The 24,026-nt window shown below is 36.7% G+C and overlaps 1 protein-coding gene across 2 annotated transcripts in view; it reads right to left on the bottom strand.

The window, feature by feature from the left end:
* Positions 1–3,985: 3,985 nt before the first annotated feature.
* Positions 3,986–24,026, bottom strand: part of ODAD2 (outer dynein arm docking complex subunit 2) — a 66,642-nt gene continuing 46,601 nt past the window's right edge. For both annotated transcript variants that reach the window (XM_038128227.1, XM_038128226.1), the window contains exon 14: positions 3,986–4,445. In XM_038128227.1, the coding sequence (XP_037984155.1) occupies positions 4,332–4,445 (114 nt within the window). In that variant the 3' untranslated portion in view covers positions 3,986–4,331. The remainder of the gene's footprint in view (positions 4,446–24,026) is intronic.

Genomic DNA, 24,026 nt, shown 5'->3' with positions numbered 1-24,026 from the left:
TTGGTTGCAGTTGTAAAAGATCAAGCAACTGAAGGGTCCTGTGCTTTATGTAGACCAGGATAAAAACACATAACTTGCCAAAAACAACAAGTGGAAAAGAGAAAGGAACTTGCCAACTGAAAGGGGTCTGGCAGATAACACAAAAACAAGTCAAGAAGATAAATACAAGCCATGGTGATGTTGTCCATGGAAATACTTGCCAGAAAGTTGTATTACTGATCTGATAACTACGCAAAGCACAAGTTTCCTTGAGTGCACAAAACTGCACTCAAGGAAAATGGGTGACTTTTGGCTGCTTTCAATAGCCAAAGCAGCAAGATATGAAACACTGAGGACTATCACTGTTTAAGCAAGGGAGAGAACAGTAAGTGGCAAAATTGATTCCTTTAGAAATGGTGCAATGTAACTTACCACTGCAATGGCTATGGAAGAAACATGCTGGTCCTGGCCTGTGCCAGGTGACTGAACAGTCCACAATCAGGTTGTCTGAATTAAAGAGTGGCCAAGATGCAGCACAGCCTCCTTCTGTTGTTCTGGATCCTGAGCAGTGTGTGGCAAAGCTTAAGTGGCTAAAGAAGAGGCAAACCACAATTTGCAGTCAGGGAGCAGCCAGCTTCTGACTCTGGAAATAAGCTCTGCTAACAGCCTGCATGGAAACTTGAATTCCACTGCTGAAGAAACACATTACATGTTTCCATCGCAGTCATCCTGCTGTCATGTATAAAACAAAGATTATTTTGGTGGAAATGTGCAAGGAACAACTATTTAATTTATTATGAGATGAAATTCTTAAACTAACATATTATCTAGTTCAGCCTCCTGGGATAATTCACATCTGACCCCCAGCGTAAGCAGCTTAATTTTAGGAGGCATGGAATGAAAGAGGCACCACGCTTTCAAAGTGATCAGTTAGTCAAAAGCATATTACTGAGTCAAATCTTGAGACAGGCCTGTGAGTCTCAAGCTCATTTACTTTCCAAAGGAAACTTTTGGTGACGGAGCAGAATAACAAAGCCCCTAATACATCACAGACTCCTTGCACCCAGGCCGTGAAGTTTATATTTCTCTTACAAGTTGGAGACAATATCGTGTGTCAGAGCACATGCACTTGTCATTAGCATGAACACTAAGAGGAAATGAACATAAATCCCAGATTCAAATGTGTAGTTTGAACATCCTGGGACAATTAAATTATTGATAATGGTTATCTGTCACCAAGCAATAAATCATGAAGTCATGGAGTGGTAGAAGAAAAGCTATCTTGTTGCTGACAGATGTGTAGACTGAAAGATGTAGTGGGCCTATAAGGTTCCAGAAATAATTGCATAAATGTGAAAGATTTCTTCTCTTGCTTTTTTTCTCATCAACTCTAGTATTTTCATACTCAAAACAACACTTTCTGATGACAACTTTTCTTACTTGGACTCCATGGTTTTTGACATTTTAGTGTAACTGAGGAACAAAGCTGACAATGAGCAGCTGGTGAAGAGCAGACCTGGCGTTGTGACTGCCAGTTGGAGAACGGTGCTCTGCAGAGCTGGGACCTGGCTCCTGAAACTGTGAAAAGTGTTGGATACTCCCTGCTGATGGTAACATCAATGTAAATAAACTGGAAAAAAAGACGTATTACAAAACTGTGAAAGTATAGGAATCACATAGAGAAAACACAGAAGACTGAGCAGATGATGGCAACTGAACAGGACAAAGCCTGACTCCCCCTTCTAAATCACTATGTTTTTGCAAACAAAATAGTTTGTACATCAAATTACTCTGAGTTGAAAATAACACTGAGCCCCATATGCAGTACAACCATATTTCCTAAGAGGCTACAGATTTACATGGACAAGAAGCAGCTGGTGGAAAGAGCAAGGAGTGGAAAGCATTTCCCTCCCAAGCCCAGGAGCCAGAGGTGGGAGCTGGCTGGGGCCTGGGTATACGCAGTGGGAGTGCTGGGCCTGGGTGACGGCAGTGCCCTGGGTTGGTGCCAGGACTTGAATAGGCTGGTGGGCACTGCCAGGAGGGTTGGAGGGCTGTGTGAACAGCATGGGGGACCAAGCTTTGTGAGGATCCCTTTTCAGAGGGCTTCAGTGCTGTGAAACTCAGATCTGTGGACAAAGTGGAAGCTTTTCAAATGTACACGCTGTACTGCATCACTCACAGGGGCCAGGGATCACATTCATTTATTCATTTTCCAACAACTAAATCTCTTTATATTAATTACATGGAATCTACCAGTTTTGGCCAAAAAAGATGTATTTTTCTAATACTAGTTCTTTGCCTGTGTGGTGATCTGTATCGATTTCAACAATTCTCCTTGTACCGAACTTTAAAACTTCAGGCATGGTAAAGGAAAAGAAAACAGCACAAGTAAGTTATCTTAAGTCTGGGATTAACTGTCTGAGGTTTTAAATAAAGGTTTCAGATTCACTACTTGGAGGCATAAGGGCTACCAGTGTGAGTGAGAATGGCAAACTGAGGCCATTTCATTGTCAGAAACATGACATTTATTGCCCTGACACATGTATCATAAAATTAAGCTTGCTTTAGAACTCATTCCATTTGAAATCCACGCTAAACAGTCAAGTGTGCCTTGAGAGGTCAAGCTAAGGACAAGAGTTATTTTCAGGGAGCTTTTTGCCCTTCAACAGTTAGAAAAATAAGCTACCATTTTACATGTTATTCATAAGTGAGACTGTGATAAACTATTTGTATCCACAGCTCCTCTCACAGAAGAGACAAAAATAAAATCAAGCCTCTTCTCTTTCAAATGAATTTGGCAATTAGCATTTATTTTAGAAGTATTTTTGGGTATAGCAATGAAGCATATGATATTACTACTAGCTGTGACATCAGTATAATAATATAGACATGTTTAGTCAAAATAACATACCAGGCCTGTGGGGCAGAGCTTGAAAAAACCTAAAATAGCATTTACATGCTCACTGGATGCTGATGGAGCTTGTGATAAACCCTGTGGCTGTGTTGGTGTTTGCACTGATCAAAAAATACTACTTGGATTGACACTTTGATTTCCACACTGCTTCAGCATCTGTCCATGGCTGGCTTCCTTTAAAATAGCCTCTACACCTCCCCTAAGGGCCCAGTGTAATTTTCCGTTTTCAGAATTGTGCAAGTCTTCCAAAATGATATTTTAAATGAGTCTTCATGTCTGCTTCAGAGAAAACACAAATAAACAGGTGGACTAACATTATGTCTTCCTCAGAAGCTTCTGTCAGCAAGAAAGTTAGTTGCCTTGAGAAGTCATGCTAGTTGGAGGAAAATAATGAAATTAAATTTTTTTTCTAAATTTTCTAATTCTTCTAAACCAAGAAAATTGTTAATTAAGGGAAGTAAAAAATAATTCAGAAGTGAGCCCTTGACAAATGCAAGTCATTTAAATATTTGCTTTTGTTCATTTTTGTCTGCAGTCTGTGGTTGCAATTAAGACATTACTGCTCTCACAGAAATGCCCTAGCATTATTTGTTTAGCATGGCATGTACAGTGGGTCTATAATTTATAGTATCAATAATAATTTCTCCACATTTTTGAAAGCAAGTGTAATTCTGAACATAATTTTATACAGAAATAAAGTAACTACATCAATACAAAATTGTCTTCAGTTTAAAAATTAAAAAACACAAAAAGATAATGTGCAAATGTAAATCTAAAATCTGACTCTCTATTTAGAGCTGAGTTAAACGTGTTAATTAAAACACATTTCACCAGCTACTTATAAAATTAAGCACTATTTTGTTTGATGTTGGTAGAAATGGGATATTTGGAGTGATGTCTATTGCCACAGCTGTTTGCAGCCTTTATATAATGCCAGATGTGAGATTCATGTATCTGCATTTTCCGCTCTCCTGTGAGTCACAACTGATCAAACATGCAAAAGCATAATGAGACGATGACTGGACAAGATTATAATGCAGGGAATTGTTCAAGACATTCATAAATTGCTGCATAACAACACACACAGAGAAGCAAAATTTATTGTAATGTCACAGATAAGCAAAACCATGTATAGCTACAATGAATTAAAATAAAAGCATATCAATTGTAGAAAATGTCTTCGACATATCTTAACTGATGGTCTTTGGATGGATGTAATGCTAAAAGACACACAAAATTATGTGTGAGTGTTTTATCAAACCTAGGAGTGACAAACCAGTAATGTAAAATCAAACATAAGTTTCCACAGATTTGTTTTTATTAAATTATCTTCAAATAGATGAGCTCTGCTATGAAATACAGATGCTAGAAGGAGTAGTTGTGTATTTAAATGTAGCTGAATTGCTAAACAAGTGTGTTGGTAAAAGCTGCTGAAGCATCAGCCATATTTTGCTTTTTCTGTTGCCAGAGCCAATCTGCGAATGTTTGCTATGCAACCAGCTGCTGCCTCCTGCAGAGTGTCATCTGTAGAGCCTACCATGGCCAGTAGGAGCTAGCAAAAACACAGAGGAGAAAAAAACAAATCAGTGTGCTTCTGTTTCATAGCATTCAAATCATACCTAGAACAACTGCATTAATCAACCCACACATCTGATAAATCTAATACTTGCAATCATATTAACAACACTAGATTATACATATGCATGTATCTACTACACGTATACTTTTGTATGCATACATCTATTAATATCCACATAAAAGTGCAATGCACTATATTTTATCATATTTGCACCTGTGAATTGATATTTTCATGTCTTTTCTTTCTAGGCAATGCACTAGGTCTGTCTATTGGATGTGACTTGTATTTTTGCTATTGTAAGCAGAAATTGCACATGCTGTATGTGAGTCACGCGAGTCACAATTTTCCCTCCAAAGTATACCAGTATAATTGTACATATTCAATATTTTTAATAGACAAAGCCATGCTTCTTTTTTTTTTTTTTGATCTTGATCATGAAACTGGATTCATGTGATGGACCCTTGTGTCCCATTGACTGCAGCAGGTTTCTTTATTGTCACAGCAAACTACTCATGTTAAACATCTTGAAGAATATAGATATGGGCATATCAGTCTTAAGCATTTGCATGTAAAAGTGAAAGACAAAAGCTCAAGAAAGGCACTAAACTTTTGGAGTTGATTCAACTTTTCAGTCATGTATAGTAGATCCTCTACTCTGGAAGTCATTCAAATTTTTCTGTGAAAATTCCCTGAGAGTAAGGTACTGTTCAACATGAGTATGACACAAGACAGGCCTTGGTCATAAAACATTTTTACATATCAGAAAACCATTAATAATGGGTTGGGATCTCACTTCAGTGTGTTGCAAGTCAGTTATGCAACTGCAAATGCAATATAGTTGGAAAAGAGAAGACTCTTGCTTAGCTTAAATCAGCTCCATGCAACCCCCAGATTTCTGAAAATTTGCCAGGCTTAATGTGAGTTCAGGTATCTTGAAGCTCAGACAGCTCTAATTAAAACCTGTATTTTCAGTCTGCAATACTTAGGAATCTGTATTCACCCAAACAATGTTGAGTTAAACCACAGAGAAATCTGTTATCACTCAACTCTGGTGCATATTTTTCATACAGCTAAAATATTACACAAAATTATGAACTGCTAAATATAAAAGCATAAATTGAATGCAGACATCAAATTCATATGCTACCTTTTCCTAACCTTCCAGCAGTCGTGAGGCATGGGCCACAGCTGCACACATATGGCATTTACTTAGAGAGATCAAAGCATTTTGTACTTGAGGAAGTATTTGTGTTAGCCAAATGTACAAAACAAGCATCTTTCCAGTCACCTTTTACCCTTTGACCCCTACATGCAACATGTAACACTGATTATGTCAGAAACAGTATTATTATTATCAATTAAGCATCAATGATAATTTTTTCTAGGAATCCTTCCTCTCAACATTTCCATTCCTGTAATCAGATATCTAGGTCCAAGTAGCTAGGTAGGACTCTGAAAATATGAATTCTTCTGAAAGGATAGACCAGAGCTAAAATGACATGAGAAGAAATGATATGAGAAAGGTTTAGGTTTCTATACTTTATTTGTGTGCAAAACCTGGGCCAAGGTCAGCAACCAGAGAAGTCAGTGGAAAGTTCACCACTGACTTCAAGGGGACATAAGACCAAGGAGACCACAGGTCTACCTGTAATGATAAAGCAGCTCTACAAAGCACAAAGACCAGAACGCAAGCTTATCACATGCTTAACTTCTATTTTTTCCCTTCAGAAACACTGCTGGATGAAGATTTTTCTTCTCTGCCATTTGTCAAGAGGTGATTTCTCGTCAGCTTAAATTACCACATGATTCTTCAGCTGCCTCACAACTTTCTTGTGCAACTAACAGAAGAAAACTGCTATAGATCTTTCATATCCCTGACTCAAACCCCAAAATATGTATGCACATGCCGTTCATATGGTGGTTTTGGTAAAGCTCTAGGTTTTTAATTTGGGGGCAAGGAAACCATATGCCTTATGTGATTATTCATTGCATCCTCACAGATCTAATGCAAGGCTTTTTCAGTGTAGTGAGTGTGGAACCCTAATATCCATAATTTCAGATAAAACTTGTATCCATGTGCAAGAGCAGATGTTCATCAAAAATAGTGTTTTAGAGATACATTATCTAGTAGGAACATTGGAATAAACAAAAATTGACCTTTGCCTTTATTATGACTGCACGTTAGGTAGGATTAAATTCAAGGTTAATTATCTCTTATTTTAGCCATCATTTCTTTCTACACTCAAAAGACATGGCAGAACAGATATTTTCTGTCACTTTCCACAGACAACTCAGTATTAAGCAATGACAATAGCTGTAGGGGAGGGTCCATGCTCTTTACTGTCGGTGCATTTTGGAAAATCAGGGTGAGGCATCAAAGAACAGAATTCTGCATGAAACTGGTACAAAGACCGAAACAGATGCCTAAAGGACTAGTGGTACACATGCAACCTAAGCAAACACCAGTTTTTACAAAGGTATAATACTGATTTTTTCCTTCTGTGTTCAGGGGATCACAGATCAGTTTCTCTCTAATTTGCTGCTCTTCTAAATCACTTGCCAGTGGTAACATCTGCAAGAACTGCCACGTCACACAAAATCCAGTGCTACACTGTGTCTCAGGATTTTCACTGTGAGACTTCAAAGCATTATTCTTGGAAATACTGCCCAATACAGTAGCTGCCTCTAAGGACTGTGGATATACAGCAACATTTGTCAGCTAACCTACTCCTTTTGTACTAGCAAAAAGACAGCTGAAGAGAAGATTATCAAAAATGCAAAATATTTCAATAGAAGTAGGTAATTCTGTATTTAGGAATCCAACTTTGAAGATTTTTATAGAAATCCTGCCTTTAATGAAAAAAAAATATTCTTTTTTAATAAACCAAGACATTTATAATTCTTTCACCTCCTGATTATCACTCCTTGACCCTTTCATGGATTCAGTTCCATTTCTGGCAATTTGGGTCATTCAATTCAGGTATGGAAATGCATTCACAGTATATACAAACTACGCCCCTGTATTAGGTATATTTGACAAGTCCAAGAAATATTTTTCCTTTTTTCTTTTCTTTTATTCCAATGTACTATATGCAATATGACATGCCATTTTTCTTGATATAATACCCTTGAACTTCATGTATCCCTTCCCTTTACTGTTCAGGTATTGTTTTCTGACACATGTAAATGTTAACAGATGTGAGAAGCAGTAAAAAAAGCATGTGGTATAAATGCTTCTTTCTGGCACATAAAAGGCACTTTCCATAGACAGAGAAAGCATTTGCAGCACCATGTAGCCTTCATTTTCTGTTGGCAGGTATCTATATTCCAAGGCTAGAGTCCAATATTTTTGCACAGTTTGCACGTCATACCAGTAAATAAGCACAAATACAAGCTGTTTGGAGAATGTACAGGGCATATGCAGCATTTCTGGATTCCAAAAGCGATGCACAGCCAAATAATTTAAATATTCAGAACAATTAAGATTTTACTATTACTACCCCAGAATTGTGATACTATATTATGACAACACAATCACAGAGCAATTCAGAACAGGGGGGCTCTCAGGAGATCTCTAGCCCTCACTCATGCCCAAAGCAGAGTCAGATACGAGGTTCGGCTGGGTTGCCCAGAGTTTTTAAGTCCTATCTTGAAAAACTTCAAAAATAGAGATGGCACAACATCTTTGGCAACCTATTGCAATGTTTGACTGACCTGGTGGAGAAAAAGGTTTTCCCTGCGCTCATTTACTCTTGATTTAATTGATGCTCATTGTTTCTCACCCTCTTGCCATGCACCACGTGCAAAGCCTAGCTCCATCTTTTTGATGACTGAACTCCCCATAGGAACTGCAAGGCTGCTATTGAGTCCACTTAAAGCTCTCTCCCTTCTCCAGGCTGAAAAAGCCCAGTTTCCTTCGGTTCTCCTCACAGAGCAGTGCTTCAGGTTCTGACCATTCTGGTGGTCCTTTACTGAACCTATTATGGTTTATCCATATCTTCCCTACATCGAAAGCCAAAGCTGGGTGCAGAATTCTAGGTGTGATCTAATGAGTGCTAAAGGGAACAATCACTTCCCTCAACCTACTGGCTGTGCTCCTGCTCTAAGTCCAGAGTTGTGACTTCTTTGCCGTCAGGACACATTGCTGGCTAACGTTCTGCTTGTTGTCTACAAAATCTCCATAACCTTTTCAGAAAATCCCCATGCTCCTCAGCATGTCAGTCTCCAGCCTGTATCACTGCAAATAGTGAAGTTTTTCTAGATTTTTTCACTTCTACAAAAGAAGTAGCCCAAGGGGATTTAAAAGCAGAAAAAGCAGAGGTAAGTATTGTATTAAGAAATCCTAAATCTGAAAAAATCTCAGATGGTCTCCATGTACTGGTTACAATACCTTACAATAACTTAGAATTACTCACTTCAGCCACAGTCACTGCAGCTTTCAGAATCAGAGAGGGGAAGCAGAAAGCAGAGGGTGTCATGTTTGCAGGAAGTATACAGGTTGGCACGGAATAATCTTTAAATAAGGGGGTCCACAACAAGTTTTATAAAACAATGGAAAGTGCAGAACAAGGCTGTTGGAAAGAGGCTCCCCTGCTCACACAAAACAGTTAAAAGATCGGCCTATTCAATACCCCAGAGTCCTGTGAACATGGATGAAAATTATGAATAAATAATAACTATATAAAAAAATACCTCATGCCCTTTTTATCCCGGCTTCCTTAGGTTTTCTGCCCTGTAAAACAAATCTCACTTAAATTTTTCTAATCAGAAGGAAATATGGATAAACTCCTTCAACAAGATTCATATCTATACTGGGAAGCCAGTCAGAGTTCACATAGAGCTTAAAATTCCTGGAACTAAAGACATACACTTCAGTACAACATCTTGTACATTGACATAGCATTTCCAGTTGGTGGCAGAACTTGCTTCTTTTTTTTTTTTTCTTTTTTTTTTTTTTTTTTAAATTTAGATGTAGTATCTGGCTTCTTTTACATGCAACATTTCCTGAAGGATGCAAAATTTCTAGCACTGTGATTTTCTAATTGCATAACACTTCTTTTTCAAAAAAGACATTTTTCACATGTTTTTTATAAATCTAACCTAAAAGGAAAAAAATACTTTAAATAAAAGCATATGGTAGAGGCTTATCCAAGAAAGTATCAGTCTAGATCTAGCCAGCATTTTCTAACTTTCAACACCATAGTGCACACTGGAAAATATTAAAGCACCTAGTTAGAGTGTTACGTTACACATATTCCTATGAAAATACTTCTCATAAAATTAAATTACAAATAATAAAACATACTCCACAATCAAAGCCTAATGAAGGTTAAGCTAAGTCACTGTTTCTAAACTAAAATTCAGGCCTATTTCCTGATTCTCCTTTTCAGCTGAACAAAAGGATAAGACAACATGTAGCACACCCAGACTCTAAAGAAGAAGATGCTCATGTATGTTCTGGGGTGTTTTGTTTGTTTGGTTGGTTTTTTCCCCTCAGGTGGCACAAAGAAAACAGATTTCAAACTAAAGTCCCATGCACCAGGGAACACTCTGAGCTAGCAGCTGTACAAAATCCAGTACCAAGAAATTCCAATGAAGGAAAAAATGGGCAAAGCTGACACTCACTGTGCTGATTCCCCCTTGCACAGGGTCTCTCCTCCCTGGGACTGAAGTCAGAGCAACCCCTGGTGCAGCCTACTTCACCCATTCTGAACAGAAAGAGGTGAAACTGAAGCTCTCTGGTTGGGGTGGGAGACATTCTGGGAAGATTACACCTGGCTTCTTTTCCTTTCTTGTCCTATTTCTGTCTTTTCTCTCTTCCATGAAGCAGTCTCCATTCTGGCAGCCACAGAAAAAGGGCAACTTTTTGGAATCACTCAAGAATGGCTGGGGGGTATCAGGAAGTCCAAAGGATACAGCTTGGGCTAAGGTACACATGAACACGATGGTAGCCAGCAGGCTGGCCAGGAACTGTCTCTCCTTTTTCATCCTTCCTATACTCCCTCAGAAAGAGTACAGGAGCTGGAAAACCTGTGCACTTCCGGCAAAGAGGTGCAGGACACCAAGTTAGGATAAGAACAGGCTTGCCTGCAGTTTTTTGTGCACTTAAACCATCTCACCTGTCTCAGGACTTAGGAGAGGTGATTTGTCCTTGGCAAGTCATTTTTCTTCTGTGACTGCCTGGGATAAAAGGACTGTTGGCAAGATGAATCTCACAAAATGCCAGGAAATGAGGGAAAAAGAAGAGTAGGGCTTGATGGTTTCAGTGAAATATTCTGAACATGTGATTACTGGTACTTTACCATGAGATGTTTACTATTTCATAAGGATAAACAGTTTCAGTGAACTACAACTGATTTTACACCATAATAGATTTGAAGCTTAAAATTCTTCTGGATACAGCTTCATTTTTCCATTTTTCCTACCTGCTGTCTGTCCATTTTTGTCTATTTTGTTTAGTTCCCTCCTTTGTTACAACTAAACTGAAAGGCATCTAGGACAAGGGCCATATTTCTTCAATATCTGAATGGGAACAGCATTCTTGAAAAGAAATCTCTTGACTACACAATAATAACGTACAAAATAAGAATATAGTTGTCATATTCTCCAATAAGGTTAAATGTTGGATTGCATTACTTTGGGGACATACATAAAACCTATATGCCTAAAGGGAATTATAATATGGTACACCCACACATACTGGCAAATGTTTATATAGCTGCAAAATATGAATACACTCTACAGCTCTCTCTTCACCTCATCTGTTTTACTGTCTTTTTCTTATATAGTTATTTAGAGAAGGATGCCCTCCTTCTCTGCAAAGAGACAATAAATGGGCAGAGAACTGTGAATATTACTGACAAGGAGAAAATCAACAAAATGTCAAATGGTGAAATGTAGAATAGTTTAAAAACTGCAAATTTGCAAACCACTTTAAAATACTCTAAGTTTAAAGGTTTTCCCATATCAATTTGATACTTACAGGATTTCAGAGGAATATTTACAACTATTTCAGGTGTAAATCTAACTGCCTATTAAATATCAAACGTGAAGTAGCTAAATAAAACTAGTAATCAAAATTATTTCTAATCTTTGTTTAAAAGGTACAATTATATGGAACTAACTGGAGACCTTAAAGGCAGACAGCTTCAATCTCCATTCAAGTGCAAGACGTTTGGTGCAATATTAAGAAAGAATTCAATCATCATGAACATTCCAATGTACAAAAAGTCTCACAGGATATGAAATTCATCCCATAAAAAACAATACACAGATTTGATAATCCAAAAGTGATGAAGCCCAGGGTCTCACAGCATATTTTTATTCGAACCACTTTCTGTATTTTATTTTTATTTCATTGTAGTTTTCAAAAGAAGATTAACATATAAAAGGCTTTTGGTGGCATAGAGAGAATAAAGAACCTTTTTTCGTGATTTCAGTAGAGTGGCATTTCAAAATTTATTAAGATTAAATTATGAGCCTGCTTACCTGTTATGTGGAATAGACATACAAAACTGTAAACTTATGTAATGGATGTTCCTTTCATAGTTTACTTTGACACAGTAACATGTTGTGGACTATCTTTCCTTTGTATCATTGCAAGTCTGACCAATCTTTCTTTTTTTGTATTTCCTGCTCCTTTTCCATACTTACTTGCTTTTTCACTCTTTGCTTTCTTTTTCATTTTGCAGGAGCATGTCTTTTACCTTTCCTTTCCTTCCTCCTCCTATTGAGGAGGTAGTATAGGAAATTGAGAAAGAATTGCTAATTCAGTTTTGTTTCAAAATTTTTAACATTACTATGGATACAAATACTATAATTTTGTCTATCTCTAGCAACACATGAAAATTAGATGAAAGTTAATCAGGGGCAGTTGCAAATAAACTATCAGCAGCAAGTCAGAGGAAAAAATTGACGTTTAAGCTGTCCATTAACCCTGACATTCTGAAGGGTTCTGCCTGATTTCTCAGCAATGCCCTGAAAACATGATGTGGGTTTTTTTTGCTTTTGGTTTGTCTGATATTCCTGAAATGCAGTCTTAACTATTCCATCTTTGAAAACAACACTGAACTGCAGTAAAGGGACACTACAGTTTCAGACTTTTGACAAATTTTGCAATGTTTCTCTCAAGTGCATCTTATCCTGAGAATAGGGATCTGAGAACATAATCTGACTGTAAGAGTATTTTAAAAGTATGTTAGATCTACTGGTATGTGTGAACTGACTTCAAACTCTCTTCTGTATTCAATTGAAAGTGCTGATTTTGATCTCTAAAGTTAATATAACTTTAGGTCTAATGCTATAAGGGTTGGTCTCTCTTCCTACATATGATCATTATAACCAAAACCACTGAGGTGCTTTTGCTAGTAAACCTTACATATCAAAGTCTGGGGATAAAAGCAGGAGGTTCCCCCTGTGAATTTGTATAATAGCATTTATTTGAAATAAGTAGCCAGCACATTTTAAAGCTGGGTTTTTTGTGGCACACAAGAAGACTGTTCTATAGTCTTGTGTTTTAAGATGTGGGGGTTGCAACAGTGCATACATTTACATAAACTGTAAGATGAGTGGTGCTGTTCAACATATAATCTGATTTTAGACCAGTAAATGTCTAGAAAATATTGAATTAGAACACAGGGTAAATAAATGTATAGATGGTATGAACACAGATCAGCTCTATTCATACAAATATGAAACTGAATGTGATGAAGCAAGAAAAGATCTGGAGCTGTTCATGGACAAGGGTATATGTATAGTCCACATGTTCATTCATATTAGTAAGTCTAAATTTTCTTAATATCAGAAAATTAAAGGTATGATACCATTTATTTCTCAAGATTCTCAAACTGCTTTTTTTTTTTTTGCTGTTAGAGAAAACCAAATTATTTTATACTAAGAAGTCATCTTCCTATAATGAATGCAATTTTTTTAATGAACACTTTGGTCAGTTGTCATAAAATATATTTACAAAAGGTGGAAATCTGTGTGCTTTTAAAAAGTCTGTGTTGAGGAAAACATTACCATGTACACTTATTGTGACAGATAATTGCTTTGGTTTTTTGGTGATTGAAAAAAAGGAAGTTGCTTGAATTAGCACTTCAGTCAGGCCATATTCAACCAAAGTATTTGTGATTTGCATACAGTTCTTTAGAGGGGAGTTAGTTTTTCAAAAATAAGCAAAATATCTCCCCAAAGCCACTCAAGGACTCTGGCCACAAGGTGCTTGAATGGCTGCTGACTTTTGGAAGCTTTGTGAGATCAGAGACTTTTAAAAATACTGTGTTGCATGCAAACAAGCAAGCAATAATATCTGTCTGTCTTTTATACATCAGAAATGCTAGAGACCTTGATCTGCTTCCTTCCCTCTCTAAAGATGTAACTATGAAGTAGGAAAAAGGAAAAATCAATTAATAAAAGTTGAATTTAAAGCTTGTCTCTGATCAGAACAAAAGCCTGTTCCTCATTTTTTTTTATTAACTTCTCAACTTCAGTTCCAAGCTTCAGGTTTTGGAAATGTTTTTGGCTTATTCATTTGCTTGAGCTCTTTTAGTTCTATAAAAAGAAAGTTATAGTTGTGCTTGGGCAAGTGGAGGTTGTACCACACGCATAAAAGCTCTGCTAAAGCTGGGTAAAGTATGTGGGGGAAGATGTGAAAATTAATTTTCTAAAACCATGCAACTCTGTGCTTTAACACAGGAGAAAAAAAAAATCATGCAAACCTTCTACCTGAATGTAACTGCAAAAGGTTAAAAGAATCATGATTTAAACCAGGTTGGGTGGTTACTTTGTCTCTCAGGTAGGATGAAATGGTTGGAGCTAACCAGCTACCCAAGACCTTATTTCACAACGCTGGTGCAAGCACAGGAATATTACTGACCATGTGTTGGGCATTCTTGGGTGAGTATGTTTGAGGCATGCCACCACCTAATAAAAGCAGTATGTGGAAGATGATTTAAGAGAAAGTACTGCTCCCACACGAGGAATGTGCTCTCTACTTCATCAGCTCCCCACTCAAACATGCTACTTTTTCATTTAAACAGCACACCATGGCTTTGACTCATGATGACAATTAAGGAACTTTAACATCCTTCTCTGAAAAGAAGTATCTTTATACAGACTATTGTAAATTTTGTGAAAGAGTGGTTTCTCAAAATACAATTCCCTCATATGCATTTCTGATGCAGAGGAACTAAACAGACTATCAGTTTCTCCCCTCACACTCCAGGATGTCAACAAAAATTTAAGGATAAATAACATCTACATATAACTGCAAATTTCATGAGGCTTCTTGGATAATGAGACCAAGAACAGAAAGATTAACAGAAACAGCCTCCTCAATCAGAAGCAAAGTCAGGGCTTCATGGTGTCTCTACCTTTATCTTATACTGAAAATTTTTCTGTCCAAATTGTTTGCAAGGACTTTATTGCCTCACCCAAACATTTGGACATCTTTTCAATCCTAACCAATAGTTACTGGCACTATGTGCAGCACGTGCAGTGTGCAAAACTGTTCAGTGTAGTAAACCCTCACTTTGCACTGAGCTGTGATGTATTTGCACAGGACATTTGACCTCTTCGGTTCCACACTGTGAGCTGCAGTTTGCAATTGTCTCTGTCTGCACTTCTCACAGAGAACTGTATTGTCAGCAGTTTGTGACATCACCATTTACCACCCTTCCATTACCATTTAAGAAGATCCTTTGGCTCCAAAACTTAATTGTATTTTCTAAACTTTGATTCCTGAGTTTTAAACAGTTAATTATCTTCTCCAAGACTCTGCCTTCTCATCATAGTGCATTTTAACTTTAATAGTTTTTTGGTGAAGAGTGCTGCTCAATGCTTTCTTTAAAATCCAAGCATGGTCAATTCCACCTTTCCAAACAGCAAGAGGATTATTGAACATCAACAGAGTAATCAACTGACGGAAAGACAAAATGTTTTGAGAAGCAAAAGACTAATAAAATATTCTCTACACCATGAACGTTCAGCAAATCCAGTGCCAAACATGGACTTTTTTTTCAATATATACACACTCCCTCAGCCTATAATGCCTCTGGAGTCCAGCAATTATGTGTCTCTGGAATTCTGAGAAGGTAATTCAGTCTAATGAATGTTGTATTTGTGCAGATTTCACAGATACAATGTAAGAGATACAAAAAGCAAATAAACCTGGACTCATCCCCCATACCTTCAGTCATGGTAGTCAGTAGACAAGAACTGGTGAAGGATAGGACCTTTAGAGGAGCAATTTTGATTTTAGGTGTTCTAAAGACCTTCTTGATATTTTAAATTTTTCTCTATTTCCACAGAGCCCTAATTATGTATCTTATCCTAGTATTTGGAACTGTCATACCTGTACAGTATGGAAGCACGTTTATGATTTGCTGCTTTCTCAATCCTATGTCATGGATAAGTTTTTTTTATTTTTATCTATACCTTCAATACAAATGCAATGAGTAGAATAGAATCAGCCTAAAGGCACCTTCTATCTAGCTTTACAGCTCTCCTAAATCCAAAGGAAACGTAATTTGCAGTGTCTCAGACTCTTACAGTAATTAAAAAGTGTTACTGGTTAATAATATTCTCTCACTTTAACATTACTTTTTTTTCTTCAAAGCCTCCAGATATGAAGAATTATCATAAACCATGGCATGGCAAGAAATTCTTCACTGACTAGCACCTGATAAATACAGCCAATAATTACACTTGAGATAAAAGCAAAATTAACTAAAATCAAATTTTCAATGAAATGAAATTATATGAACCTTCACTTATAGTCCAGGAGAAGATAAATTTTAGCTTTCATGTGCAATTGATTGTAAAATGAACATAAATTCATCAGCAATTCATATCCTGTCCCTGCCCTCACTCAAGTCAGGACAGAATTCTCATCAGGCTCGTGCTGCCTGGCAGCCTTGTCAGGTCTTCAGATTAGATGCCAAAGTACAGAATACTGACCAGGAACATTAACACTAGAGTCCATCCCATAATCCACACACTGCAAATAGGCTTTTCTTTAGTGTCTTTCCCTTGAAAGTGATATCAAAAAGTCATGCCTTATCACTTAAAAGATACCAGAGGGTGTGCATTGCAATAGCGATGTAAGAGATTACAATGAGTAGGGCTTGAAGCCAAACTGAACTGAGTGATTGATTCTACAGGAAGAACTTTTTTCTTGGTATTTTTTATGTTCAGATTCTTTGAATAGCTCCTTACATACAAGGAAACTATTTTTGATCAGCTGAATGTCAAAAATAATTACCTGGCATTCTGTCCTTACACATTAAATCCAGTACCTCTGAATTAAGAAAACTAATTTTATATCTGACAGTTCAGCTAAGATATTATTCCATAAACATAAAAATATTTTAATGCTCTTCTTTCTTATTATTGCCAAATTAGAAAGAAATGATTCACACAGTCACAAGGATAAGACTGGTGCAGGGAGCTAAACAATTGCAAGAAGCTGCTCTGTGTATTTCTGTGGTTTGGAAATAGCGCCAAGTCAGAAGGAAAAGACATTCTCTACATTTTCTAAAGCAAGATAAATACAGAAAAGAAATATAGATGAAAGATGGAACTGCTATCTGCAGATTCTGCCAGATTCCTTGGCTTTTTGGCACACCTACTGAAGCTGGCAGACTTAGCCAGTAGCAATCTTTTCCATTAAAAGGAGCAGCATATATTTTGATTTAACATACTTTGTTTGTGCATTTTTAAGCTTCAAAAATGTCTATTTAAATTTTTTTTAATGATTCCTTCTGCACAGTTGGCTGCAACTGCCCTTATTTGAAATGGCTCATTTATCACTAAAGAGCTGCAGGGCACAGCTACTGTTAAACAGCTCCAACAAATGTACAGCTTAGTGGGACAAGCTTCTTTTTATAAGACTAAAAGATGTTTAAAATGTGCCAAGAGGAGCTTTATGCCAGCCTCTAGGTTTGTATCCAAATGTTACAAAATTAGAGAGCTCCTGAAGCACAGAGTTTGGGCAAAAATAAGCTGATCTCCCTTAGGCTGCTGTTTTTTCCCATCCACAATCACCCAGATTTTAACAGAACACTTGCTACATATCATAAACTTCAGTAATGTGAAATTTTGCAAAAGTAATCTAAAGTCTGAGGCTTAATCTATACTAAAGCCAAACTTCATTACCTTTGTCAATGGTGCAAAAGCAAAATGTTTTACCTAAAACTACCCTCACTTTATGAATGGTGACATTTTGCTTATTATGAAGGTAGAACAGCTACTGGCTTCTGCTTCCTAGAGCTGAAACTGTAAGCAAAATGTTTAAAGCAACCTGGCAGTTGCCAACACAATGGAAACTGGTGTAACATGGTCAATTTATATTAATCCTTCTGAAATGGAATAAAACATGATAGTATGTGACAGTTTATGGAATCTCATATCCAAAATTTAAGTGTGATGTGATGTGATCAATACATTTGTGAGTAAAGGGATTTAACACATTTTTGGTAGACAACAGACAGGCAGAAATTTTGGAATCTAGTGCCCTCTTTCTTGATGTCCAAGAACTGTAACAACTGTTATAAAAAGCAACAGGCATCAGCTTGGAGTATGTGCCAGACACGCCGTATCTCCAGCCTGAACTGAGGAGCCTGAGCAGAGCAAACCATTACAGTTACAAAGGGGGGTTTTCTAAATGTAAAATTACAACACAAATATGTAAATTGCAAATACATACTATTATACCCCAATAGTAGTGTTGCACAGATATTGCATGAAATATTTTGGATTGATTTACGAAGATACATTAAACCTTGCTTTATTATGTAAAACTCCATATTGTGTATTTAATGTTCTCACCAAAGGCCCCCACAAGAAAACAATCAAACCTGTTGCCAAATTCTCCTAAAGAAGTGCATGCCAGTGCTTTTCCATCTCATTTTCTATACTCCAAATAAATATAGTATGTGATAAAAGGTTGGTTTTAGAATGTTTTCAGTAGAAATTACTAGTAATTGTTTTCCATGTTTTGTAATTTACATCTATTTATTTCACAAAGATGGTCTTATGAAAGTCTTTGAACATAAAAAAGTTAGCCAAAACTTCTTGTAGGGATTTATGACTTTAGCAAACAATGACCAGTTTTCTGGAAGCTCTGCACAATAAATTACAGAAGCTGTATTTTTTAACACAGTCATTATAAAACCTTCCAAATATGAAACCTACATTTCACAATAACTTTCAGAAACAGTGGTTAAACAAACGGGTTTTATATCTTGGAATACAAGGGAATAGAGGAGCCTAACCTTTCTGCCACTGAGAACTGAACTCAAAAAGCACAAATACCTCCTATTAACTCCACACAGGATTCAGAAGATACATTATGGCTGTTATGCCTTCTTTGCCAAATAAACCAAAACCAACCTACCAACAAAACCAAGCTTAACACATCCACACTCTCCCCACCTCCCCTCCCATGCATTTCTGAGGCTGTTCCTTGATGAAAAGACCAATTAAAAAAAATTAAAAGGTGGTATGATTATATAAATCAAGTCCCATTCTTAGGGCATGAGTGTCTCCTTTGCCCACTTTATTGTATCAAGCAGTTGAAATTTACTTGTCAGCATTCCTGGTGATGTTCTTATAAGCTACCACAACTGATATTCCAGAAGGCATCCACTAGTATTTTGTAATATAAGACGGAGCACTTCCATGTTGGGCAAATAATAGCATAAACCAGGCCACAGAGTAAGGCTAAAGATCAGTTCCATGCATGGGTAGGTTGGATAGACACATTCAACAATAAAAAATATCAGAACATGAACAAAACCTCTGATCACCTGCATTTCAGGTATGTACCTTAATTATCAGGTTAATGGTTCCTCTAGCCCAAAAAGAATAAGTTCTGTATGTACAATGGAACAAGAACAGGAGAAAATGAACTGTTTCATAGTGCAGAACAGAAATATATCTTCAAATTAATTTGGAAAACAAAAGCTGCTCAGAACAATGCAAAGCTAAACAGAAACTAATTTACTTGGACTTCATGTAGCCTTCAGCACAGGCACACACATGCAAAAACCTGACAACAGCACCAGTTATGGTTCCCATATGGTGTGAGTGCCTTAAAGTCTGGGTGACTGGCTACTCTCCAGTGGTTCTAGATTTTTACAAAAAGCTTACAGTCAGTATTCATTATTTATACTTCACTTAAGATGACTGAGTTGCAGTTATGAATTAGCAGTTAAAGAATGTATCCTGGTTTGCTTAAACTATCAAATATGAACATATAAATATTTTACATAATTTTTCTAGCAGTCCTACCTGTTTGTTCACCCCCACCTTATTGTGTGTTACATTTAAATGGAAAGTTTTCTGGAGTCATCTTCTTCTCATGCAGGTACACATCACTCCCTAGCAAAGTGAACCCCTTATCTGTGATCAGTGCCTTTAAGCATCATCACAGTACATCGAAAAAAATGCATAAATAGAAAAATTAATAACTTTACTATTTCTTAGCTAATTAGTTCAGAATTCAAGCAGAAATTTAAAGTCAAAACATCATGGGATCCTCATATAAGATACTGGAAATCACCTCAGCAGGAAGATCTCCTTAAATGTTTTAAAATATTTATGTACCACCTGCTTGGGTACCTGTAAAGGTAGAATTTCATTGGCAGGCAGAACAGGCATCTTTTAGCTTCACCCTTTACAATCAAAGCCACTCATATTTTTTTCACAGACCTTAATAAACTTGTGCCTCTATAATTCAAAAGTATTTACCACCTTCTCAGCCAGTAAACTCCTTCAGTTTTCTAATGAATCTTATCTCTGCCAAAGCTGCAGTCCTCTACTGTGGAAGGGCAATATTTTGTTTTAAAGGCATTACAAGAAGAGTCACTGTGTTGGTCTCTGAATATCTTCCTTTCTAAAACAATAAAAAGCTTGAACACATTTTGTGGCTGCTTTTGAATTGTGAATTATTCTTTCAAAAATGAGACCTAAGACTTTTGACATTTATAAAGTATTTTGATAAAAATTAAAATCTGATTTCATCATCTGAAAAAAAATCATCTTATATCACAATGTCTAAATTCACTGGTGATTTTTTTACTCCTGTGCATGAAGGCCAACATTAAAGCATGCAAAGGTTTAACCTGTGGATCCATTTCCAGAAAGACATGAAAATCAAAGTAGAAAACTGGCCAAATACAAACTTTGAGGGAAATACAGTGGCCAAAGAGAATAATGAAAATCTCTGATGTTCAAACAGAGCTTACATAGAAATAGGGAAGTTATTTTACCTGATTTAAGTATTCATACCAATATTAGTGGAATACTGAATTTTGTTCTGAAGTATGTTGCAATTCAGTCCAAAAAGGAAGTTCAAAAATAAAAATTCAGAACTGACACACAAATATAGTTAAAGAATTAAAAAGACAGAAATTCCATCTGTGATTACACTTGCCTAGCTAATTAAAAATATAACAATGAGACAAGCAATTTTATGTTTTTCAATAAGAATGTATATGAGAACAGAAGTTATGTAGGGCTTGTCAGTTTACCAAGCAAAAGTATCATACATGTAATTGCATAAGATAAAGCTAGACAAACCTTAGGCTACAAATAAGGTGCAAATGTTTTTATGGGGAAGGTATTTAACTACTGGAACAAGTTATGATGTCTCTGGTGGATTTTCCATTGCTGGAATTTTTTAAGTAAAGAGTCAGTGTTTTTCTAAAAGATATACTCTATTCCAAACAGAAAAAAATGAAGCAATGTCTCTGGTTTGCATGAGCAAGGCTAGTCAGACTCGGTCATTAAAATGATCCTTCCAGTATTATAACGTATGGACCTACAACTATGTCATGTGAGAATAGTGTCCAGTTTACCAGACTATAATCTCATTTGGCCTTTTAAAATATTGGCATATTACCTCTCTTCCAGCCCTGCAACTTCCCCTGTACCACCAGCTTGCTGAAAATCAACATCCAGGAGGATATTAATTTAAATTCAGCTGTCTGAAAGCTAGCTGTTTAGTCTGAGCAAGTCACCTAGGTTCTTTCTACATTCAGTGGAGAAAATTAGGCACTTTCATGAGTCTATTCCTTGCAGATATCTTGGGCATCTATTTTCAGCTAGGATAAGTCTGCAGGTGTCTCTCTCTTTCCATTGCCTAGAGAAGGTGTCGTAGTTTAGACTACTTTAAACTCCATACCTAAAAGTGGCCAAAGTTAGATGAAAGGAATCCATCCTTAATACTCCAAAGATCTCTTTCAAAATCCTTGAATTCAAGTTAGTTAGATCCACTAATTTAAAACATCTGGCATTATTAGATCATACTCAAAAGTGTACTTCAGTTACAGCTGGGCAGATTGAGTTTCATCACCATCATAGCATATAAATTCAACTCATCTGTATTCTTCTAGGAAAAGAAAAATTAATATTTTTAATAGCTCTTTCTTATTGCACTATTATTCAGAATTCTGTCATTCCTATCTAATAATGAAATGGACTGTATACTCATTTTTAAAAGCTCTCCATTGCCTTGGATGGGATTCATCCCATTAAACATAGATACCTACAGCATAGATGTGCAGCTCTAACCTTTGAACCTGCACCGTCATTACAGCCAAAGGAGACCAGAAAATATTGCCAGTAGAAACCAAGGTGCCTTATCTTTGCATAAATGTCCAAATTAAAAGAGATGAAACAGTAAAAAAACTATTCTTCTTCCTTGACTATTATAAGAATTGGGATGACTATTTCAGTTTGGCATGTACACTGTGTAAACATTTAAAGTTAAGATGAATTTCTAATTTGATTAATTTTGTTCTTCCACAGCCTGACTCTGGCTGCTTATTTCCTCTTGTTCTTACTTTTTACATTACTTTAATAATCTCCTCAGAGACTTCTCAGAGTCTCATTAGCATCATAATAAAAGACTGGCCTCAACTCTGGAGGTGATGAAGCCATTCATAATTCCTAGGCCTTTTTTACACAGAAATCATCATCATCATCTCTACCACCATCATCCACAAAACCAAATCCTTTATATCACTTACAAAGTAGAAATTAACTTCTGCAATAGCAGAAATTAACTTCCATGAGAGATTATCTTTCACCTTCCTTCCAAGAAGAATGACCAGAAATAATCAGCTACATGTTTTTCATGTGTATATACTTTGAATGTTTTCAATACCCGAAGCCTTTTAGAAGGTATATTATGAGCAGTTGCATGGGTGCCTGTCCTATCACAGCCCCATGCTCACTAACTCACTTCAGAAACAATCCAAATCTACAGCTTGCCAACATAAGCAAGAAAAAGAGTGACTGTAGCACAGAGTAGCATTGCACTATCTTGACATGGTCTGTAGGAAAACTATTTAAATACTTTTTGGCATCTTCTGATGACTTTACTTCTTCCTTTAAAACATGTTTACGCTCATCTTTTCACTACTAAAGTAACTGCACTTCCTTAGTCTCCCATTTCCTCCCCAGTATTTTTCCAATTTGTCTTACAAGGGCCTCCCTTGTAACAAACCTATACTCTTTAGCTCACAGTTAGATTTTTTCATGAACGAGCTTGATTGTTCTAAGGTTTCAGCAGCAGGCAAATAGAGGTTGACATCATTGTTTCTCTGCAATAGCTTTAAGTGACATGTTCTGCTGTTTCCATGAGTAGAAACAGTGGCGATGGCTTGGTGCTGCTTTCAGTTGTGCTGTGAACTTTCCTATTTTTCTTATCCTCTCTGTAATGGTCACAGACTCCAAGTATAAAGAATGTTGCCTGATACTCCTGCTTATCTCAGCTGTAAACTGCCAACTCACTGGATTTCTCTTCTTCCTTGGTTTCTGGATGGCTGTCTCCAGTCTTGAATTCAGACTGATACCTGTTCCTTACTCTGATGTCTATCAATTTCTCTTGCTGTCTAGTGTCCCACATGTCATCTTTGAAAATGCAAATGCATGTTACCGCATTGTTACTGCATCCTCAAAAATGCAAATCTATTCTCCAGCACAGCCATGAATTTTTACTCGAGAAAGAGGAAATATGTTCTGGTGTTTGGTAGAAAGAAAGCATTTATTCATCTGTCACAGGTCATAACCATTGTTCCATTCCCAGTCATAAGAACATTGATTGTGGAACTGAACATAAAAGAATAACTTCATAAACTGCCTTTCTAAACTTCCTCCAAAATCCCTGTTTGTCTCCTCAGAATTTCACATGGCAGCTGACAAACACCAGTGACTTCCCAAGATTTTTATCATATAGACTCACTTGCCAAAATTGAATGCATTTTGGGTGCAATTACAAATACGTGAAAATATCCAACCCTGGCTCTCTGTTGTTTTGTGATTTACAAATAATGTTTGAAGCAGTAGCAAAATGTGAAATACAACCCTCTGATTGGAATTATTTTCTGTTTACAATTTTATTACTGGTTTCCTGGACAAAAACATGTATATATGCATTGAATAGGGAATGGTCAGAAAGTCTAATGCTTTGAGAAAGTCTCTGACCAACTGTTAAAGCACTCAGCAACTGTGTCATTCACACAGGCTAAATGTTTCCCTGAAGCATCA

This window comes from Motacilla alba, chromosome 2, assembly GCF_015832195.1.
Source record: "Motacilla alba alba isolate MOTALB_02 chromosome 2, Motacilla_alba_V1.0_pri, whole genome shotgun sequence".
Taxonomy (NCBI): domain Eukaryota; kingdom Metazoa; phylum Chordata; class Aves; order Passeriformes; family Motacillidae; genus Motacilla; species Motacilla alba.
Note: the sequence above shows the minus strand (reverse complement) of the source record. Positions and strands in the feature narration are given on the sequence as shown.